Here is a 15,375-nt window from a genome sequence, read left to right as displayed (position 1 = left end):
AAATTTCAGGCATTCTTAAAAGGCAATAGCCAACTTCTTGATTCTCCAGTTTAATTTGGGAGAATGCATATTTATTTATTAGATTCTTTATTTTTTTAATATATTTTATTGATTTTTTACAGAGAGGAAGGGAGAAGGAGAGGAATAGAGAGTTAGAAACATCGATGAGAGAGAAACATTAATTCAGCTGCTTCCTGCACACTCCCTACTAGGGATGTGCCCACAACCAAGGTACATGCCTTTGACCGGAATTGAACCTGGGACCCTTCAGTCTGCAGTCCGACATTCTATCCACTGAGCCAAACCAGTCAGGGCTATTTATTAGATTCTTATATTGCAATCACCATGTGCCAGGCACTGTCCTAAACACTTTGAAATAACTCAATTTGCTAGTCAGGTTTGCTAGTCAAAGACTGTGTTTCCTATACAAAGGGAAAACATTGACCAAAACCAACAACAAAAACCAACAACAAAGAAACACCTTCGAGAACCTGGCTGGAGATCCTGGATAGAACCAGGCAAGAGAACCCAACCATGCTGGTCAACTGGAAAAAAAAAAAAAAAAAGAAAGAAACACCTTCCAAAAACTTTCATGTATTTTTCCTCTTCCCGATTGCCTGAGGCAAAGTAATGGCCTTTGGTTGTTCAGTTTTTACCATGAGTGAGAAATTGACTTCTCTTGCAAGGAGCATTACCCTGAATCCTTCAAGGATCAGCTATGTTGGTTCTACACCAGACATATTGGGGACTGAGGAAAACACAGCATCTCTAAATGGATATTCATGGATTCGTTTTGGATAAACTAAAACATCAAATCTGGGTCCTGTTGTTGCTATGTCCCTCATAACAACTCAATTCTAAAGTGTGAAAAACTTATCAAATAAATAAAGTGTGGAAAAATTAACATTAAAAAATAAAGTTTCCTAGGTCCATAAAGAAAACCAGAAATGTCTAACAGCAACTTGTAAAAGAATCATTGACAAAACCACAGAGACTTTTTCCCCCTCTACTACTCTTTATATCAGAATGTGTATTAATTTTCAGTGGCTGCTGTAATAAATTACTACAAAATTAGTGGGTTAAAATAATACACATTTATTTTCTTACAGTATGTGGAGGCCAAGAGTCTGAAATTGGTTTCACTTGGCTAAAGTCAAGGTTTTGGCAGGGCTGGTTCCTTCTGAAGGATTCAGAATGTTTCTTTGCCTTTCTTTCCCCATTTCTGGAGGCTTCCTTCATTCCTTGGCTCATGGCCCCTTTCTACCATCACGCCAGCCTCTGTTCAGTCATCACATCTCCTACTTCCTTTGTAATCAGGTCTCCTTCTCCCTCCCTCTGATGAGAACACTTGCGAATACATTTGGAGCCCAACCTATAATTCAGATTTCAAGAGGAATGTTAAGGTTCCAGTTGTCCAGTGACTGACCGATGACTGACATCAAGCGTTCCCTCTTCTGTTTTCCCTCCTTGCACTGAGGTAGCCCCTAGAGCTCCCCATCATTATGCTCTTTCACCATCTCCATGTAGCTTCATCCTCATCCTATCTTAAGGTCCTTAATCTCTCATCTCAAGACCTTCACTTAATTACATCAGCCAAGTCCCTTTGCCATTTTGGGGATAGGATGTGGGCATCGTTGGAGGCCCTTTATTCAGTGTACCATGGGGTGGTTGACATTTTTAGCTTGAATGTTTCCTTTTTCTTTTTGTTAATCCTCACCCGAGGATATTTTTCCATTGATTTTTAAAGAGCGTGGAAGGGAGGGGGAGAGACACAGAGAAAGAGGACATCTGTGTGATAGAGACACATAGATTGGTTTCCTCTCACACTCACCCCAACCTGGGCCTGGGATCAAGCCTGCAACCAAGGTACGTGCCTTTGATTGGAATCAAAGCCGTGACCCTTCAGGCCACAGGCCGGCATCCTATCCACCGAGCCAAACTGGCTAGGGCTTAGCTTGAATGTTTTTGTTTCAGCAGAACTTCCCTGATATGAATTCTCCACTTAGGCCTTTAACAAATAGTTTATATTCATTTTTAAAACATTTGCCTTTCCCTTCCTTGATCAATGTTCTGCCCCTAGGGATCCTTTTATACCAAGATCCTTTGGTGGAATAAAAATACCTTGTGAGAAAGGACAAGTGACTCGCTTTGGTCCTGAGAAATTAAAGAACATTCAGTACAAACGGGAGGCATTTAAACAAGAAGACGGATTTGAGGATAACAGAGCATAACCAGCATGAGATGAGGAGCCATTCAAAAGAGGCACAAACTTGCTGTCAGCAGAAGAGTGACAAAGTACTTTCATGTGTGCCTCTGGTTACAGCTCTCTTTGTGCACGTGTATTTTTATTAAGTAGATGACTTTGCTGTTTTTGAGGAAACAGCTGTAAGCTAAGCTTTCCTTTTGTAAGCCCATTTTATAATGTGCATCCATTTCTCTTCAAGGGATTGCAATATTGGTTCTGGTATTTAAAAAAAAAAAAAAAAAAAGGAGCCTGGCTGGCATGACTCAGTGGTTGAGCATCGACCTATGAACCAGATCACGGTTCATTCCCGGGCAGGGCACATTCCTGAGTTGCTGGCTGGGTCCCCAATGAGGGCATGCAGGAGGCAGCTGATCAATGATTCTCTCTCATCGTTGATGTTCCTATCTCTCCCTTTCCCTCCCTCTCTGAAATCAGTAAAAATAATTCTTTTTTTGAAAAAGGATTATTTTCAGGGTGCTTGTTGCTTCTTTTTGTTGTTTTAGGAAAAGTCTGTAATGCATTTTCCTGTACTGGGGCTTCGTCCGATCTACTTGAGCATGTGTTTTTGCCTGTGTTCATCTGATTTTGGGGGAGGAAATGAAAGTGATTTAAATCTGGGAGTTCTAGCATTGCACTCATCACCCACTTTCCATTAGAATTCGATAGATCTTTAAGCTGTACGTCTTGATACACTTTCTCTTGATCTCTTTAACCTGAAGTGGTCCCCCTTCCCTTATTCCAAGTCTCGCCCCCGCCCCCACCCCTGCACCTGTCCACTGTAGGCATTTACTTATACACGTGGCAGTGTTGTCAATGAACAAGTCGTGTGAGCACAGGGCAGAGGTTGACCAGATTTAGTGCTTAGTTTATGATTCTCATGGGAACTGACAATTCATTGCACAGAATAAACAACCAATAAAGGATGACACTGGGAGGCTTTGGAATTCTTTCTGCCCTTGTCATGTCTCTTGGATCGCAGAAGAGCCAAGCAGGGCACAGACACTGTGATGTGGGCATTTGAGTCCTGGAGTTGAGCTTCTGATCTAATGTTTTTGTAAGGTGGTGAGTGCGTATTCTAACAGAGATCAGGTTAGAATAAGCCCAGGTGTATTTTTGGTGTGCTGGGATAAAGGAACAAAGTACTTAGGGAACATTATTTGGGCATCCAAACAGAAACTTCTCTTTTGGACAATGTTTTGCAATACGGTAACAATGAAATTGCAGCCGATTTTAAGGCACTAGTGGTCAGTTTAAATAAAGGAAGTGGTGCCTATTTAATTTTTGCTCCAAGCATGTTGTAGGGCAAGCATGTCAAACTTGTGGCCCGCAAGCCGCATGCGGCCCACAATGAGTATTTTTGCAGCCCAGCCAATATAACGATATATGTTTGCCTTCAGAGAACAAGAAAAATAGGTTTCTTTACATTGCGCCTATTAATTTGTGCAGTTATTTAGTGTCTGGTAAGTTCATGTTCAAGAAAAAATATTAATTTTTATTAAAATGTTCTATTATTTTATGTTAATGATGACTCTTTTAGTTCAGCCCTTTGTATTCAGCATGTCTCTATCAAAATACACCTATGTTTCTATGAAAATTGAAGCTTTTGTTTTATTGCGGCCACATGAACTTACACCTTGTTTATGTGGCCCGCGTGAGCCTGTGGGTTTGATGTGCTTGTTGTAGGGCTTTTCTGTCATGATGAATAGCCTGGTGGTTATTTATCCTCCTTCCTTCCTCTCATTTCATTCCTAAGGTTTGCCTCATTCCGAAATCAGCTCATGGGACCAATCCCGCAAGTGCCCACATGGCAGGCATGAAGATTCAGCCTGTGGAGGTGGATAAATATGGAAATATCGACACAGCTCACCTCAAGGCCATGGTACCCATCTTCCACTTAACAGATGGGAGCGGTTGGGGTTGGGAAGGGGTGGTGGGGGTCAGGGGCTGGATGGTTTATATCAGCATTAGCTTCTTTTGCATTCTAACTAAAAGACTGCAATTCCTCCTCTGAATGGGTCTGGGAATAATGGCGTAAAGTCAGAAAACCTAACCGTTTCTGTAAGAACAATAAAAGGCAACAGTCCCAGTTTTGCTCCAGAATTAAGCGGACCACAGTCTGGCCTTCCTCTTCTTTCACCAACAGGGAGCAGGTTCTTTAAATTGAAATCCTATTCTCTAATTTATGCATGAGTAAGAAACCGAATGAATTATTCATGGTGGTAGTAAGGGTACTCCTTGGAGGACCTGCCTACTCCTGCCCAACCTACCCCTCTTTCCTCCATTAATAATCAAACTGGCAGCCACGGTTTTTCTCAACCTTTGTGTTGGGAATTAAAACATAAATGCAGATTTTGCAAGTGCTTGTGGCCATCCCAGCCGTTACCTGCTGAATATCCGGCAGCATTCCACCCTCCTTTCTAAAACACCATCCCCCACTCCCAACCTCCCAACCTCCAGGAAGAGGTTGCCTAGCAACCGTATCTGCTTTCCACTGGTGGACTGGAGGCTGCATCTTAAGAGGGAAAGAAATCAGTTGAATAGCAATGTGATTTTGTCAGGGTTATTAGGCATGGAGTCTGGGAACTTCAAGTAACTAATTTCAAAAGGGAAGCTGAAAATACACCCCAACAGTGCTCATCTCTCTCATTCACCTCCCCTCTTCCATCAGTCCACAAAGTTTTTACCAACAACTATTTTGGGCCAGTATAGGTTACTGACATTAAAATTTTGTTTTCATTTTCATACAAGCCTGCAATGACTTGCTGGCCAGAAAAATGGGAACTTTTTCACATGCTTTCCTTTTATATATGCTTGCCTTCTGTCAGGAGGGAAACTGAGGGAGATTTCTCCCCCCTGTCAGAGCAGGAGCACTCCTTGTGGGAATTCTAATTTCCATAGAATGGGAGGGAAAGGGAATAATGGTGGCTATGGCAAGATGAGCAGAGAGAGATTAACTGTGAAAATATACATGTTTGGAACTAAAAAGATCTGAAATTATTACTGAGATGACTTCAAAGGAAAACCACTTTGGAGACTTGAGCCCAATCTGTCCAAAACTTTTGAGCAGTGTTTTTGGTGTTGACCATGGAGACCTAGCCTGAAGGGATCTTGTTATTTCTTTGGAATGACTAATGAAGGGCATCATGGCTGTGGATCTTTTATTGTTGGCATCATACTTTAAGAAAACTTCAGAAATGAAAAGACCAAGAATTCATCTTTCTTTTTTTTCTTTTTAAAATATATTTTATTGATTTTTTCACAGAGAGGAAGGGAGAGAGATAGTTAGAAACATCGATAAGAGAGAAACATCGATCAGCTGCCTCCTGCACATCTCCCACTGGGGATGTGCCTGCAACCCAGGCACATGCCCTTGACCGGAACTGAACCTGGGACCCTTCAGTCCACAGGCCGACGCTCTATCCACTGAGCCAAACCGGTTTCGGCAATTCATCTTTCTTAATCCTTTAAAATAAAAAGCAAGGGTTTGTTTGACCAAGAAAGAAAGGTTTCCTCCTTTGTCCCCTTCTGCCCTTTTCTGACCCACAGGTGGATAAACACAAGGAGAACCTGGCAGCAATCATGATTACGTACCCATCCACCAATGGAGTGTTTGAGGAGAACATCAGCGACGTGTGTGACCTGATTCACCAACACGGAGGCCAGGTCTACCTAGACGGGGCAAATATGAATGCTCAGGTGGGCAACACGAGATGGGATTCCTGAGAAAACTGTTAAGTGAAAAAAATTTTTTCTCTGACCTTTTGAGGGTTGTCTTAAACATGACACTGTATTCAGAACTGAGGATGACAGTTTCAAACAAAGCCCCCGAATGTCACTGAGATTACAGATCCTAAATAGGTGATGGGGGACGCTGGGGAGGAGGCAGAATGGTTGAAAGGAAGGAGGGAATAAGTTGAAAGCCTTTAGCTTGTCACGGGTGTGATCCCTCTGGGAGTGGGAGAGACAAGAGGCTCACCTGATTGCCTTTCTGAGAGAATTCAGACCCAAGTTCTGGCCATCCGTGAATGTTGATCTGCCATGACCTTGGACAAGCATTAAACTGGCTTCAGCTTCCAGCTTCGTTAGTGTGAAACAGCTGAATAGTTCTTTCCCTGAAGGCAGGTCCTGACCAGTGTGGGGGGAGGGGGAAAGGAGAAGGCTTGTGTGGGGTGCAAGGAGTGTCATTCTCTCTCTCAGAGACTTCCTAACTTATTTCTCATTGCTTATTTGTTTTACTATTTCAGACTCTTTCTGCTTCTCTTTGCTTCTGATTTCCTTTGTAAGTGTCGTCCAGGGATTGTCTGTTGCTTCACTCGCAGAAATGCGTTCTTTATCTCTGCCCGCATTCAAAACCAGCCCTAATGCCAAAGTGGCAGGGACGCCAGTTGAATGTTGTCGTTGTTGAATGTTGTCGTTGGCATCGGGATGGCCTCAGGAAAACTGCCCGCCTCCCTTCCTCTCCCTGGGCTCATCAGCATCCCCTTGGGCAGCCCTCCAGCCCCTCCCATCAGGGTGCCTGCCCAAAGGGGCCTTTCGGGGAAAGTGCAGGGGGAACTAAACTGCTGGGGTGAGAGGTGCCCGTGTCAGTTGCAAGGAGTACAACCATTCTTGTGCTGCGGCATTTTCTTCCTCCGCTCAGGGGGTGGATAATTAGGAATTGACTATATATTCAACTCTGTATTTTAGAATCTAAATTAGGCTAAATGGTCAGCTGCTGTTTCCACAGAAACCACAAGGCATGCTGCCTATGGAATGCCAGGCTTCCCTGCAGGCCTCAGCCAGGACTGAGGGTGAGCCTGTGAGCAGCTCTGCCTGCCTTCCCTCCGCGGGGAGGGGCCACAGCACACAGCATGGCTGCCTCTCCAGAGCATCCTTTCCAGTTCTTGACTTTGACTTTCGGCTCTTTCCCATTGTGGTAGGTGGGAATCTGTCGTCCTGGAGACTTTGGGTCTGATGTCTCGCACCTAAACCTTCACAAGACCTTCTGCATTCCCCATGGAGGAGGCGGCCCTGGCATGGGGCCCATCGGAGTGTGAGTTCTGGGCTGCTGGGTTCAGCGTGGCTTTGGACACTGAGAATGAAAGAACAGCCCCAAACCTGCTATTACTCCCACTGAGGTCTTCAGGTGGCGAGGTTACCTGCCTATGTAATGTGCCCATAGGGCCTGGGACAGGAGCAGTGAAATAGATTCCTTTAGGGTATGTCCAAAGAAGACCATAATTAGATTTTATTAACCATAACATTTGGCCACACTGAGCTCCCATTCATGCACAGACAGGGCACGTTTACTAAGAGTAGTGAAGAGGGAGCTTTGCTGGAGGATTATGGATCAGAACTGGAATATTAGCACCTGGAAGTGCTTTTCAGACGAGATTGGGCGCGTTCAGGGTGGTATGGCCGTAGACTGGAAGTGCTTTTCAGACTTAGACTTCTTTCTCTTTAAAATCAGCTGATGGTTGCATTGAAAGCGAATTATCCAACAACAATACCAGCAAAAGAGCTCCTAGCAGAAAGTGGCTTTGAATTCTTACTATATCTGAGATAAGTAAGGAGAAAATAAACCTTATTATTAGAAATAATTGGATGAAGTCAAAATAAGACCAAAGGAGTGTCTTGTCGATGTTATGTATCTTTCTACACTGTGAAATCAAGTCATCTTATGAAAATGAGGCTAAGCAGCCATGTCCTGAGCTTGAGTCTTTCAAAAATGTGCCAAGGGGGCCAGTCTTCAGGGCTTGGATTCTGCCCCCTTTTTTCTGCTTTCCTTTTTATTATTATTATTTTTAAAAACCTTTATTTTTGAGATTATAACAGATAGCCCTTCTGCTTTCCTTTTTGATGGTTATTATTTATTGTAAGTGGAGGAGGCCCAGTGCCTCAGCTGTGGGGTGAGTGGGGTGAATGGTTCACATGCAGGCCTCTGATGTGTAGCCCCATGGGCTTCTTCCAAGCAGCATCCTTCTATGTCCCTCAGGTGCCTCAGGACAGAGTGTGGGGCTGGGAGGGAGAGGGTATGGGGCTGGGATGTCCGCACATCCCAGTGAGCCTGCCTCAGACAAATCCTCCACCACAGTGCCTGGGGGAGCCCCTGGGACACCCGTGTTTGGTGAGCTGTGCTTCCAGTGGAGGAGGAAGGCAGGGACACTTCCTGAACGTCTGCCTTAGTGCTGTCAGGTCCCTTCCACACTCGGAGTGCCTCTATTGCAGTGGTTCTCAACCTTCCTAACGCCGTGACCCTTTAGTACAGTTCCTCATGTTGTGGTGACCCCCAATTTCATTGTTACAAATTGAACATAATTAAAGCACAGTGATTAATCACAAAAGCAATATGTAATTATATATGTGTTTTCTGATGGTCTTAGGCGACCCCTGTGAAAGGGTCGTTTGGCCCCCAAAGGGGTCACAACCCACAGGCTGAGAACCGCTGCTCTATTGGAACAGCTTCCTGAGAGGGCCCAGCCCGTACCTGGCTGGTTGTAGTGGATCTTTTTACATCTTCTGAATTTGTACTTAAAACTACAGGAAGAAGCATCTTGCCCCTTTCTTACCCAGTCATCCTGTCGTTTCGTTAACGTCTGATAAGGATGCCCGGCCCGTGGGTACCGTCAACGCAGCCCCGTGGGGCTCCAGTTCCATCCTGCCCATTTCATGGGCTTACATTAAGGTGAGGCCTTTGAATGTGTGTTAGGAGGCCGGGGGGATGTGACGTGTGGGTGGGGAACTGAGATCGTAGACTTCCTTCTTAGCCTGAGAATGAAAAACCCCCACAATCTGAAATGTGATTAGTGAAGATTGCCGATGTCTTTGGGTGGAAGAAAGCTTCCTACAGAGATCAGCTAAAATGCATTTCATCTCGTCTTCATTATGCTATTTCCTTTGGATTCTCACAGGGGGTTTAACGTCAGAGAAATTAACACACCAGATCTATTTTTCCAGACAGAGTTTAAGTTCTCTGAGTCATGTGGCTATTCTGGCCACGTCATCTGGTTTCCTGGAGGATTTGTGTGACCGCTTTTTGCCAGTGAAAAACAGTGTGCATACGAAGTCTTACCCTTGGTTGAGATCCTGGGATAAATTCTAGGAATACATCTTACTTCACTTTGTATTTCTCGGAAGCCTGGAGGAGCAGATGAAAAGTAGCAGACATTTGCTGATGTGGTGGTTTCCCGAAGCTCTTTGCCCTTTACGGCCTGTGGAACTGCACTCTCGGGGGCAATTAGACTTTGTCAGAAAACAGGCTTCCTTCCTTTGTGTTTCTCCAGAAAAACACTAGCGCCAGAGTTCATGCAGCTCTCGTTCGAACTGGCCTGCCCGCCCCCTGGGCTGACCAGACTGTGTGTTGGAGAGGAACCTTCCTTCAGCAGCGGCTGATCAGAGCCGCCTTCCCCTTTGGCTCCTCCCTTTAAAGGAAGGGTGGCTTCTGGCGAAACAAAACCTCAAACTCAGCCATGCAGATCATGCCGGATGGCTCTCCGGGGCTGGCTGTTCTTCTTGAACAGTGTGGCGTTTATGATTCTTAAGGAAAACTTTCTGGGAAGCTGGAACAACAATGCTATTACCGTACCTCAGAGACGAAAACCTTCTGTTTTAAATGACCCTCGAGTTGTTTTTGCAATTAGGAGACAACAAAGACCATCATAATAAAGGCCTGCTTCTTTGCAAACGGAATCTAATTCCCAGCTTCCTTTCGGTCCCGAGGTCCTGTAAACCTCGGCTATTTGCTATGGACCTGTTTGGGTTGGAGATGATTTCCCACAGATAGAAAATAAGTGCCCCGGGCTGATTTGGCTGGGTGCCAGGAACACCAGGCAGAGCCTCAGTGTAAGAGTGAAGTAAATAAAACAGGGGTTAGGTGACCCTTTGACTTTGGGCCCTGTCTTTTCTTCACCTGGACTCTAGAACCACCTTTTCTCTCCCTGTTTCAGTCCATCTGGGACATTCTCCCTGAAGGCCCCCAAATCTACTCCTTGCTTCCCTTTGCAATCACCACTGGGTCTCACTAGCCTACATAGAACTCTTAGGGGATTCTTCAGAAATCCCCTAAGGTCCCAGAGAGAATCAAATGCAGCGTATGTAGGGGCAGGCTTGAGCCATCGAGCTGCTCAGTAACTGATATGCAAGTCAGAAAGCTAGTCGCTGAACCAAGTCCAAGTCCTCCCTCGCAAAAGTTTGAGGCTTGCAATAGGTAGTCACAATGCACCAGGCTCTACAGCAGTGGTTCTCAACCTTCCTAATGCCCCGACCCTTTAATACAGTTCCTCATGTTGTGGTGACCCCCAATTTCATTGTCACAAATTGAACATAATTAAAGCATAGTGACTAATCACAAAAACAATATGTAATTATATATGTGTTTTCCGATGGTCTTAGGCGACCCCTGTGAAAGGGTTGTTTGACCCCCAAAGTGGTCGGGACCCACAGGTTGAGAACCGCTGCTCTACAGGAACTCCCAGACTGCAGCCCTGTGCTTTCCCTTTTACGCCTTCGTTTTTGCCATTCTTCTCACCGGGAGTGTCTTCCCCTTTCTGGTCTATCCAAATTCTACCCATTTTTAAATTTCCACTCAAGTTCTAACTCTTCCCAGAGACCTGTACCAGCCCGGCAAAATGTGTCTTCTCCTTTCTTTGGACTTTGGTGCCTCTGTTGTTTTATTTGATGCTTTCTCATGCACTTTACATTAGTTAAGTATTTAATACATATCAAGCCTCCATCATACGTGATGTATTCTGGGAAGAAAGTACGCAATAAAAATTGTGCAAGTCTTGACTTTAAGCCCTTTACCCCATATAATCACAGAGACTTATGAACCACCAGAAAAAGGTATAATTGAACCCAGCAGTTGTTAAACATAAATGGCCTTGACTGTGGACAGTTGGAAGACAAACCACACAAAATTGATTCAGTGGGGATTTTGGCCAAGATCCCATGGGGTTCTTGGCAATCATCAAGGCATCTCAAATTCACAGTAAACAAACAAAAACTCCCCTAAATGAGTATAACCTAAAATAATTCTTTTCCTTTTTTAGATAGCACAATAGTCAGCAGTCAGTTTTACCCTATAAGCTTTGTTACTGTAATAAGCAATGTAAAATTACCATTCAAAGGAGAAAACCAAAAATTGTTTCAGGATTAGAGAGGACTGACAGATGTCCTTGTTAGGGTTTCCGCTCACGTGCAATTTACAGTGATGGTGGGCTGAGTTTCCTTGTAGGGGGATTTCTCAGGAGGTGTCTGGTTTGTGCCCATTGGGTTTACCTGTTCCATAGCTGATGGCTCTTTTTCCCTCTGTTACAGATGATGGGAGGCAAGGGCCTTAAACAAGCCACGGAAGTTGCTATATTGAATGCCAACTACATGGCCAAGAGATTAGAAAAACACTACAGAGTCCTTTTCCGGGGTGCAAGAGGCAAGTATTAACTTTAAGTCACTTTGGTTCTTTCTTGATCAAACCAAGTTTTTCCTAGTAGATCTGGTTTTCTGAAGTGGGTGGAAAACTTGTGTTTCTTAGTGTACACCAGAGAAAAGTGTACAGCTATTGGAAATGCTTTTAATTTAGCTAACAGATCAGGGGTATCTGCATTTGCAAGGCTCTGCAATGAAGTTAGTTCAGGCCAACACGAAGCCCACACCACGGAGAGATATATACGTAAATTCCACGAGCTCCTTACCTTACAAAGCGATATGGGAATGCCCCCAACGAGGGGAGAAATTCGGATTGGGCAGAGGCAGGAAGGCATTTTTGGGACAGCCTCTGGGAGGAGCCCGTTGGAAGGAAGTGTACAGAGTCTAAGTAAACAGAGACCCAGGAGAAGCCAGGGACAAAGGAGTGGTCCAGGTGGTGGGAGTGTTGGGTGGGTTGAAGGACGAGTTAGGAGGAGAAGGATCCGATGAGGATGAAGCTGGAGAGGTAGCATGGGGCCTTGAAAGTCTTGGAAGGCCCCGGACTTGACCTCTGAGCCAGAAAGGTTTTGAGGAGAGGAGTGACAAGATGAAGAGAATGTTGAAATCATTAAGACGGTGGCATAGCATGAACATGCTATTAAAAGTAGAATCAGTGAGTCTTAGTTACTGATAAGTTGAGTGTGAAGATACATTTTAGGTACACCTCTTAGGGTTGTAATAGAGGCAATAATAGATGGAGAAACAAAGTCACCTCGGATGTGATGGGAGGGGATGGAGTCAGGTAGACATGCAGAGGACACAACCTATGAGAGCAGACTCTTGGAAGTGGGGAGACCCAAGAAAGAATTTCGAAAGACCAGAGTAAAACCCCTCAAGTAGATGGCTACATTAAGAGGGGCCCTAGCCAGTGTGGCTCAGTAGATAGAACATCGGCCTGTGGACCAAAGGGTCCTGGGTTCGATTTCAGTCAAGGGCACATACCTATTTTGCAGAATCCCCCCTGGCCCGGGCTCTGGTCAGGGCCTGTGCAGACGGCAACCAATTGATGTGTTTCTCTCACATCAATATTTCTCTCTGTCTTTCCCTCTCTCTTCCACTCCCTGTAAAAATCAATGGAAAAATATCCCTGGGTGAGAATTAAAAAAATACCTATATTATATTACCTATATATTAAACTAACAGAAACAAGTAAATATTCATTGGGGAAAAAAAAGAGGAGTGCAGACGCCCCCCTACCATGAGCAGGGACTCCATTCCTGAGGTGGCGTTGAGCACCCTCTACCACCATTCTTCACAGCCCCGCCCCCCAGAAACCCTCTGCTTGTCCTTCCTGCCACTATTCTGGCTTCACCTCCTCCCTGGTGCCTCCCTTTCTGGATGAAGAGAACTACTTCCTCCTCTTGGCTCCCTCAGCACGGAGGATTTCTCCCACTTAGTTTATCCTCTGGCTCTGCCATCGACTCCAAACTCCTGCAGGGCGGCGCCTGCCTGCTGCAGTTCTGGAGCTCCCATGCCTGGTGTCATGCCTGGCACAGCGCAAGCCATCGCAGAGTGCAGTGTGCGGAGTGCTGATTGTATCTGATAGGTGTCCTCAAAGGCACCTTTGCCTTTAACAGCTAGGAAGCCGTCAGTCACCTTTGAAAGCAGAGCAAGATGGTGAGGCAGATGCCAGGTGGAAATGGGCTAAGTGGGCTGAGGTTGGGGAGGAGATGTGGGAAGCTCTTGTGGTTTGGGGGAGTTTGGAGGTGAAGGGGTGGTAGGAGCTGCTGCATAGGGTGTAGTTTGGTTTTGTTTCCATGGAAAAAGCAGTGAAGAGGGGAGAGCGAAGCTTCAATGGAGAGAATAACAGATGAGGAAACAAAAGTCACCCTGGAGGTGATGGGAGGGGATGGTGCCAGGTAGGCACACAGTGCGTGGGCTCAGAGTCGGAGAAGGGACAGAGGGGTCTTGGAGCAGAGACCAGTCAGTAAGCAGCAGCCAGACTTTGGGCCACAGGAAGGAGGCCACTGTCTGGCTTTGGGTTTCCCTGCACAGGAGAGTGTACATCAACATCTGTGATTTTTCATTTAAAGGCTGGTCTTGCCTTTAAATATGTACCCAAGCCCTAACCAGTTTGGCTCAGTGGATATAGAGCGTCGGCTTGAGGACTGAAGGGTCCTGGCTTCAATTCCGGTCAAGGGCATGTCCCTTGGTGGCAGGCACATCCCCAGTAGGTGGTGTGCAGGAGGCAACTGATCGATGTTTCTCTCTCATCAATGTTTTTAACTCTGTTCCTCTCCCTTCCTCTCTGTAAAAAAATCAATAAAAAAATGTACCCAAGGGGTGGTTCTAGAGTTTAGAAATAGAAAAGAGCTAAGTAACCAGAAGCTCGGGTAGAAATGCTCCCCAGAGAGGAAGAAAGAAATCTGTGGGCAATATGTCTCTAAGCAACACAATGAAGTGCTTCTGAAGTGGATATTAAAGAAGCGACTAGAGCTACTAATTAATTCAGATACAGTTCTTGCGCTGTGAAATGCATCCTGCTTATGTGTTGGCCTTCAGGAATAGCTTTAGTATTGGTTTTGTCTGGTTATATAATAATATATAGGTGCCCAACATGAAAAATTTGGAAAATAAAGAAGTATGAGGAAGAAAATATAAATGATCCATGGTTCAATCTGGCAGACACAATTGCAATTAATATGTTGCTGTATTCCTTCTCATCTTAGTTTTAGACAGTTGAGATCATATTATAAGCACAGTTTGTGTCCTGTTTTTGTTTGTTTCTTGTTTTGTTTTTAATCCTCATCTGAGGATATTTTTCTATTGATTTTTAGAGAGAGTAGAAGAGTTAGGGGAAGACAAAAAGAAATATCAATGTGAGCCCTAACCGGTTTGGCTCAGTGGATAGAGCGTAGCCTGTGGAGCTCAAGGGTCCCAGGTTCGATTGCAATTAAAAAAAATAAAATATAATAAAAAAAAAAGAAAGAAATAGCAATGTGAGAGAAACACATCGATTGGTTGCCTCCTGCATGGGCCTGGACCAGGGCCTGGACTGGGGAGGAGCCTGCAACCGAGGTACGTGCCTTTGACCAGAATTGAACCCGGGACCTTTCGGTCTGCAGGGTGACGCTCTATCCACTGAACCCAACCATCTAGGGCTTGTGTCCTGTTTGTTTTTTTTAACTTTATTTTATATTGTGATTATTTCCCCATGCCATTACATGTTCTTTGAGAGTGACTGCATCAATTCTGTCGTGTGGGTATACCACAACTTCAGCAGTTCTATAGGTTTTTCCCTGAGTTGTTTGAATTTCTTAGATTAAAAAAAAAATCTCTGATTGTTTCCTTAGGTTAGTCGCCGAAGAGAAATTATTATCTCAGAGGCTATCAACTCACTGAAGCTCTTGATACAGAGGGCCTAGTTGTCCCCCCAGAGACTTTGTACTGAATTTTTTCAGTAGGTGAGAATGACCATGGCACCAGGGCCTCGTGAGCACGAAAAAGCAATGCAAACCTAAACCAAAGTATCTTTGCCAACTTGATGAGTAAAACACCATATTTGTGCTATAATTTATCAATATTTGTTTTTTTCTATTTCTAATTTTTTTCTATTGACATTTTCCCTTATGATTAACTTTATTTGACAACTTCATTGAGATAGAATTCATGTACCACGCAACTCGCCCACTTAAAATGTACAACTCGGTGAATGCTAGTAAGTGCTCAGAGTACCTTGGCCGGGTTTA

General features: G+C 44.7%; 1 protein-coding gene across 1 annotated transcript in view; it reads left to right on the top strand.

The window, feature by feature from the left end:
- The window catches only part of GLDC (glycine dehydrogenase (decarboxylating)), an 82,292-nt gene that overhangs the window by 56,360 nt on the left and 10,557 nt on the right, over positions 1–15,375 (top strand). Inside the window, exons 17-21 of the mRNA XM_006774841.1 lie at positions 3,999–4,124; positions 5,792–5,941; positions 7,165–7,277; positions 8,768–8,909; positions 11,540–11,651. Of these exons, the coding sequence (XP_006774904.1) occupies positions 3,999–4,124; positions 5,792–5,941; positions 7,165–7,277; positions 8,768–8,909; positions 11,540–11,651 (643 nt within the window). The remainder of the gene's footprint in view (positions 1–3,998; positions 4,125–5,791; positions 5,942–7,164; positions 7,278–8,767; positions 8,910–11,539; positions 11,652–15,375) is intronic.

Source organism: Myotis davidii, unplaced genomic scaffold, assembly GCF_000327345.1.
Source record: "Myotis davidii unplaced genomic scaffold, ASM32734v1 scaffold408, whole genome shotgun sequence".
In the NCBI taxonomy this organism is placed as follows: Eukaryota; Metazoa; Chordata; class Mammalia; order Chiroptera; family Vespertilionidae; genus Myotis; species Myotis davidii.
The sequence above is the reverse complement of the archived record's forward strand: the minus strand, read 5'-3'. Positions and strand labels throughout refer to the sequence as shown.